This window comes from Neomonachus schauinslandi, unplaced genomic scaffold (genome assembly GCF_002201575.2).
Source record: "Neomonachus schauinslandi unplaced genomic scaffold, ASM220157v2 HiC_scaffold_643, whole genome shotgun sequence".
NCBI lineage: Eukaryota > Metazoa > Chordata > Mammalia > Carnivora > Phocidae > Neomonachus > Neomonachus schauinslandi.
In genome coordinates this window covers 19665-26595 of record NW_025409333.1, presented here as the reverse complement: position 1 = coordinate 26595, position 6931 = coordinate 19665, and the positions used below count along the sequence as shown (strand labels likewise).

At 62.9% G+C, this 6931-nt stretch overlaps 1 protein-coding gene across 3 annotated transcripts; it reads left to right on the top strand.

Annotated features, from left to right (window-relative positions):
• The first annotated feature begins 283 nt into the window (after positions 1–283).
• On the top strand, positions 284–6339 carry LOC110593871 (megakaryocyte-associated tyrosine-protein kinase). 3 transcript variants are annotated; one of them, XM_044912222.1, is made up of 13 exons: positions 284–355; positions 529–588; positions 941–1054; positions 1158–1273; positions 1360–1579; positions 2064–2157; positions 3656–3721; positions 4487–4586; positions 4676–4760; positions 4851–4924; positions 5067–5262; positions 5681–5767; positions 5861–6339. In XM_044912222.1, the coding sequence occupies exons 1-13, from the start codon at positions 284–286 to the stop codon at positions 6098–6100; spliced, it is 1524 nt and encodes a 507-aa protein (XP_044768157.1). In that variant the 3' UTR covers positions 6101–6339. The 3 variants fall into 3 exon arrangements, with proteins under 3 accessions (XP_044768157.1, XP_021560978.1, XP_021560977.1); XM_021705303.1 differs by lacking the exons at positions 284–355; positions 529–588 and having other exon boundaries at positions 713–1054; positions 3656–3709; XM_021705302.1 differs by lacking the exons at positions 284–355; positions 529–588 and having other exon boundaries at positions 713–1054.
• Positions 6340–6931: the final 592 nt, after the last annotated feature.

The following is a 6931-nucleotide window of genomic DNA, read 5'->3' as shown; positions in this document are numbered from 1 at the left end:
ATGGCCAGAGAAGCCCAGCAGGGCTGCATGCCCCCTCCCCCCACCCCCTCCCAGCCCCACCCTAGGTTCAGAGATACTTGGAAATGACCTTGAATCATCCTCTGTTTCCTTGCCCTGCCCCTGCCCACTTACCAGAAAAGAGGAACCAAGCTCAGTTAGGTGGCACCATGTTTCCCACCCACTGTGGGGCTGCTGGAGAGCCTGAGCCAGGCGCTCCACCCCTCCCCACCCTATGGCCACTTGCTCTGTGCCCACCTTGTGCATCCGTTGCCCTTCCGGGACAATGGCGGGGCTAGACTCTGTGGTTTCCTCGCTGATGTTCCATGGCTGCAACTCTGATAAGGAACTCCTGTGGGTAAAGACCGCCTCCCCAGAGGGGCTTGGGGAGCCACCACCTGGAACCCCCATGGGGATGCCCTCCGGACTTGCCTCCACCTGGCCTGGGCGGGAAGTGGTTAATTAGTAATTGCCCCGGGCCCCAGCCTGCCTCCAATCTGGGCTCTCCAGCTGGTCTCTGCCTGCCCCCAGGTGAGCCCTCGCTTCCCCCGTGCCTGGCACCCCACGTTCATCTCAGCCAGGATGCCAACGGTGAGTACCCCCAACCTGGGTGCCTGTGTCCCGGGCCGTCCCCCACCCAGTGCACACCCGCGGGACCTCAGCCCCATGGGGGGGGGGCGCTGTACCTGTGACTCCAGCCCCCTTCAGCCTGTGCTGCACACTCTTTCACGATCACCTGATGCTACGTTCCTGTCACCTTTTCTTCCTGACCTTCTGCTTTGGGCCCCTGGGTTTGCGCCTGATACTTCTGCCCAGGCTGCTCCCTCTTGATTTCTGTTCTGTCTCTGCCTTGCTGTCTTTTGCCCAATTTCCGTTTCTCTCTCTCCCTGGGCCTCCCCCTCATGCCCCTTGCCCCTCCCCAATCCCTCCCGCCCGGCCTCAGAGGCGCTGGGCCCCAGGCACCCAGTGCATCACCAAGTGTGAGCACACGCGCCCCAAGCCGGGAGAGCTGGCCTTCCACAAGGGCGACGTGGTCACCATCCTGGAGGCCTGTGAGGTGAGTGGAGGCCGCCGGGCCTGGGCGCGCTTGGGGAGGGGTGTCTCTGCCGGGAGCCCGGACCCCGCCGCCCCACACCCACCGCCGGCTCCCTCCCCGGTAGAGTAAGAGCTGGTACCGTGCCAAGCACCACGCCAGCGGGCAGGAGGGTCTGCTGGCGGCCGGGGCGCTGCGCGAGCGAGAGGCGCTGTCGGCGGACCCCAAGCTCAGCCTCATGCCGTGAGTCTGGGGACGCCCCCCCCCCCCCCCCCGGGGCTGGGCGGCAGGAGGGCCCGGCCCGCCTGGCCCAGCGTGCCCTTCCGCAGGTGGTTCCACGGGAAGATCTCGGGCCAGGAGGCCGTGCAGCAGCTGCAGCCGCCCGAGGACGGGCTGTTCCTGGTGCGCGAGTCGGCGCGGCACCCCGGCGATTACGTGCTGTGCGTCAGCTTCGGCCGGGATGTCATCCACTACCGCGTGCTGCACCGCGACGGCCGCCTGACCATCGACGAGGCCGTGTGCTTCTGCAACCTCATGGACATGGTGGAGGTGCGGCCGCCGCCGGGCCTGGCGCCCCAGAGCCGCATGGTCTGCACCGTGGAGGTGGAGGGACCCCAGCCCCCCCCCCATTCTGGCAACCGGGTGGGCCCGGGACACCCACTGCTGCACGCACAGTCCCGGTGTGGGAAGGAGGGGCTAGTCTCTGTGGACCATCAGCCCCACAGCTGGTCTGAGTCCTCTGGGTCCACCTCTAGGGAGGGACTGGGGTGGCTCCTCTGGGGACCCCTAGGAACCTCCACGTTGACACTGATCCAGAGACCACCGCCCCACCTTCCCCAGGATCCTCCTGTTTCCTAGCCTGCATCCTTTCCGTTCCCATGGAAACCAGCCCAACTCCTCGGGTGGGAAGCAAAGCCCCCTTTGCTCCTGCCCACCCCCTTCAGAGAGCCTCCCTGGGGAGGGCACAGAAGGCAGGGGTTCCCTGCACCCCTGGCGGGGCTCACGCTCCCTCTGCCCCGCCCCCACCCTGCAGCACTACAGCAAGGACAAGGGGGCCATCTGCACGAAGCTAGTGAAACCCAAGAGGAAGCAGGGCACCAAGTCGGCAGAAGAGGAGCTGGCCAAAGGTAGGGGCCCCCGCGCCTCCTCATGGGGCCCGTGGCCAAAGCCACATTGCACGAGCATGGCTTGCTGTGCCCGGCACTGCGAGCGGAAGACCTGAAGCAGCGCTCGGGTGGGGCAGAGGTGCCCACGGACGCCCATCGGCCCACGAGGAGCGAATTCAGGTGACACCTGCTCTGCTTCCGGGTCCCCATCATCCACCGGATCGCCTGGGCCAGAGGCCCAAGCCCGAGCCCCAGCCTAGCCTCAGACCCTCCCACCAGACTGCCTCCTCTCTGGAGAGCATTCCCCTTCCACCGGACCCCTACCTCAGTGTCCCCAGAGGTGACTTTTTTTTTAAAATTTTTTATTTTAAAGATTTTATTTATTTATTTGAGAGAGAGAATGAGAGAGAGAGAGCACATGAGAGGGGGGAGGGTCAAAGGGAGAAGCAGACTCCCCGCCGAGCAGGGAGCCCGATGCGGGACTCGATCCCGGGACTCCAGGATCATGACCTGAGCCGAAGGCAGTGGCTTAACCAACTGAGCCACGCAGGCGCCCCAGAGGTGACTTTCTATCATGAAAATTCACCCACATCACTCTCCTGCCTTCTAGAACCTTCCCTTGTGGCTGAGCCATCTTAGTTCATCTACAAGACCCTTCCTCCATGCTCCCTACTTGCCTCCTTGTTTTCCTCTCGCCTCTATGCTATTGTGCATTCTGTTCCCTCCACCCGAAGTGCCCCTCCCGCCCCCGAGTAATGAAATCCTCGATGCTCAAGGCCCCGAACAAATGCCCCCTCCCACGGCCACTCCTCCTGAACCTGATGATCGTGTCTGTCTCTCCCAGGGAAATCTGGACGTCTCAGGGATGGCCCCAAGGGGAGGCTGGTGTCCCCATGCTTGATCATAACTAAGGGCTTGTAATTTGGAGGGGGGGCTTTGGGCAGGAAGGGGAAGGAGCCTATGGAACCTACTAGAGAGAGGACGGGAGAACATGGGCATGTTTGAGACAAGGAGTCAGGGAGGCTGGACCCCAGATGACCACATGCTGGAAGATTCTGGAAGATTCTGGAACCTTTGCCAGAAGATTCCAGAAGCTTTACCAGTCTCCATGTCTGTTGTATTTTTTGCTGTGTGTCCTGGGTGGCCAGAGGTAAAGGACTATAAAGGGAAGAGCCCCTGGGGTATTTGGAGGGACAGTCTCCAGGTAGAAGAGAGAAGGGCAGCCCTAAAGGGTTTGCCAGCGCCACGCCCTGGACCCGATGGGGCATTCCTGGGAAGCCATGCTGGGGTCCATCCCCCACCCCGTAAGCCCCTTTCCTCAGGTCATCCTGGGGTACACAGGCTCTGTTGCTTTCCAGCACTCGATAAGCAGGCCCAGGAGTGGGGTGTCTCGGACAAGCCCTTGACCATTGCTGGGAGCAGCTGAATGTGTGCCCCTGGCCGGGGCGCTGTGGGGGACACCACCCGGCCTCTTGCCAGGTGGAGCCTGTTCCCCTCTGACCCAATCCCCACCCCACAGCTGGCTGGTTACTGAACCTGCAACATTTGACGCTGGGTGCACGGATTGGAGAGGGTGAGTTTGGAGGTGAGTGGAGGCCTGGGTAAGAGGCTGAAGGAAGAGGGGAGTGTTCGGGTTTAGGAGTCACGAGGGGCAAGTTAATTCACACCCATGTTAGCACCAGCTCTGTGAGGGGGCCTGACGTCGGCTCAGGTGGGCACTCGGTGATCAGTGATCGTGCTTGATGCCTTCCCACCTCCAGGCCCTGTGCTCGGAATGCCACTCCTGGAAATTGTCACTTGGAAGGCTCTGGGGCTTGCTTAGGTCAGGGGTCGGCCTACCTTCTCTGTAAAGGGCCTGAGTGCACCTATTTTAGGCTTTTCAGGCCAGACAGTCTGAGTCAGTGTTCAGCTCTGCCTTTGTAGCAGGAAAGCAGCCGCAGACACAGGTAAATGAATGGGCGGGGCCGTGTGCCAATAAAACTTTATTTGTAGACACTGAAATTGGAATTCCATGTAATTTTCATTTATTGCAAAGTAGTGTTCTTCTTTTGATTTTTTCCCAAACATTTAAAAAGGTAAAAACCGCTCAGAACTTAGGGGCCTTAACTGACTGAGCCACCCACATGTCCCTGAACTTAAGGGCCTTGCAAAAGCAGGGTGCCCTCTGACAGGATTGGATCTGGCCCCCGAGCTGAAGTTTGCAGACCTGGGTTCAATGCTTCTCTTTGATCAGCTTGTAGGGGTGAGGGGTTTTCCAGGCCTGGGGCCCCACAGCAGTGTTGGGGTATGTGGGGGTCGGGGTAGGTGGGTGTTCCCAACTGTCTGTCCCCATACCCGTTCTCCGCCCCAGCGGTCCTGCAGGGTGAGTACCTGGGACAGAAGGTGGCCGTGAAGAACATCAAGTGCGATGTGACAGCCCAGGCCTTCCTGGATGAGACGGCGGTGATGACGTGAGTCCGGGGGTGGGGTGGGGGTGAGGAGGGCATCCCGGGGTCGGGGTCCCAGCCATGCCTTCATGGCCCACCTGCCGGCCCCCCAGGAAGATGCAGCATAAGAACCTGGTGCGTCTGCTGGGCGTCATCCTGCACCAGGGGCTCTACATCGTCATGGAGCACGTGAGCAAGGTGGGGGTGGGGCCTGAGGTGCCATCGGGGCCTGGGGGGGGCGCCTCTGAGCAGCCTCGAGCCCCCCAGGTCCATCTCCCTCCCCCGCAGGGCAACCTGGTGAACTTTCTGCGCACACGAGGCCGGGCCCTCGTGAGCACCCCCCAGCTCCTGCAGTTTTCCTTGTGAGTGGGGCTCCCGGGGGGGGTGGGGAGGGGGGGCCTTCCAAGCTCAGGGGGACACTGAGGCATGGAGCAGGACAAGCCCAGCCTTGGGAGTTTGCACCCTTGCAGCCACACACCCCCTCGGGCCCTGCCCCCTCCCCAGGCACGTCGCCGAGGGCATGGAGTACCTGGAGAGCAAGAAGCTGGTGCATCGAGATCTTGCCGCCCGCAATATCCTCATTTCCGAGGACCTGGTGGCCAAGGTCAGTGACTTCGGCCTGGCCAAAGCTGAGCGGAAGGGGCTAGACTCAAGCCGGCTACCAGTCAAATGGACGGCGCCCGAGGCTCTCAAACATGGGGTGAGCCCCCTCCGCCCCTGGGACCCTTGAAGCCCCGGTTCCGCCTGCTCTGTGACCCTGGGCACATCTCTTATTCTCTCTGGACCTCTTTCAAGGGAATGGCTCTGCCACCCCAGTGAGTGCTTGGCCCACGGTCATTCCTTTTAGCCCGCGTCTGGCCTCTCCCTTGTGTGACCCTCTCTGGGCCCCCATTTCCCCATTTCTGAAACAGACGGGCTCTGTGCTGGGGCCAAGAATAACAAGGCCCCCTCCCTGCACTGGGTCTGAGTCCCACTCGGCTGGGGGAGGCTCAGAGGGAGCAGTCTGTTGGGAGGAGACCAGAGAGTGAAGGTCAGCCCAGGGGGACTTCCTGGAGGAAGCAGGGGCTGGCACAGAAGCCCTTCGGGGCCCCTCCTCACCCTGATCCTGGGCCCCACAGAAGTTCTCCAGCAAGTCGGATGTCTGGAGTTTCGGGGTACTTCTGTGGGAGGTGTTCTCATATGGCCGGGCTCCGTACCCCAAGATGGTGAGTGGAGTGTGCGGGGAGGCACTGGGCCCCCTGCGGGTCTGGCGACTGTGGCCCTGACCGAAGCCATGCCGGTGTGCACTCTGCCCACAGTCGCTGAAGGAGGTGTCCGAGGCCGTGGAGAAAGGGTACCGCATGGAGCCCCCCGAGGGCTGCCCGGCCCCCATCCATGCCCTCATGGGCAGCTGCTGGGAGGCTGAGCCTGCTCGCCGGCCGCCCTTCCGAAAACTGGCAGAGAAGCTGGCCCGGGAGCTGCGCAGCGCGGGCGCCTCGGCCCCGGTGGGGGGCCAGGACGCGGACAGTTGTCCCTTGCCCCGAGGCCAGGAGCCCTGACCCTGCCCAGTGGGGCCTCGGGCCCCAGAGGAGAGAGTGGAGGGCGTGGGGTGGGGCAGGAGCCAAGGCCTGAGGAGGGTCAGGGCCGGTGAGCTGCCCATCTGGCTCGCAGCAGGGCAGGCCCTCGTGGGGGACTCCAGGCAGCCTGTGGACACCACAGACCGGGGAGGCGAGGGATCAGCGCCTCCATAAAGCCTGGTTCCAAGGACTGTGGGTGTCTGAGTCTCTCTGCAACCCTTGGCGTCCCTCACCCCAGGGGCTTAACACCAGGGGACCCCCCCGCCGCCATCGCTCAGCCCAGGGCGATCCACCTGCCCGTTGTCTGCCCACTGAGGGGCCCGCCCAGCCGGGATCCTGTAGCCACCGCGGGGACACAGGTCCCCAGGGATGGAGCGAGGAGAACCCCCAGGATCACGGCCACCCGCACGGACCTACTTACTGTATCATCCATGGTTCCCGCTGTGGCACCCCCATGGCTGCCGTATTCAACCCTTGGGGTCCCAGGCTCAGAGGACCGCGGGAGGGTGCCAGCGGCCATGGAGGCCCGAGTTCCACGCCTCCACCCCCTCTGCCCCAGCCTTGCCCCTCAGGGTGGATGTGTGGGAGCCCGGGGAGGGTCCAGTCCAGCCACCAGACTGACCCAGTGACTCAGGGGGAGACTGGCTGAAAAGCGCCGGCCCTGCCCCTCTTGTCCACACCCACACAGGGGCTGGGGCCCGGGCTTGCACCCCCAAGTTCTGAGCTTTGTGGCCCTGACCTGTGGTGACCAACCATCCCGAACTGAGAGCATTTCTAGGATGGGGGGACACTAGTGCTAAACGTTAGTGCATC

What these genes read in the sequence shown, in the direction of transcription:
- LOC110593871 (XM_021705302.1), top strand. Translation starts at nt 737, where the DNA reads ATGCTACGTTCCTGTCACCTTTTCTTCCTGACCTTCTGCTTTGGGCCC. An exon ending in CCGAGGCTCTCAAACATGGG is followed by an intron (nt 5,263 to 5,680) that starts GTGAGCCCCCTC and finishes TGGGCCCCACAG; the next exon opens with AAGTTCTCCAGCAAGTCGGA. An exon ending in GGGCTCCGTACCCCAAGATG is followed by an intron (nt 5,768 to 5,860) that starts GTGAGTGGAGTG and finishes CTCTGCCCACAG; the next exon opens with TCGCTGAAGGAGGTGTCCGA.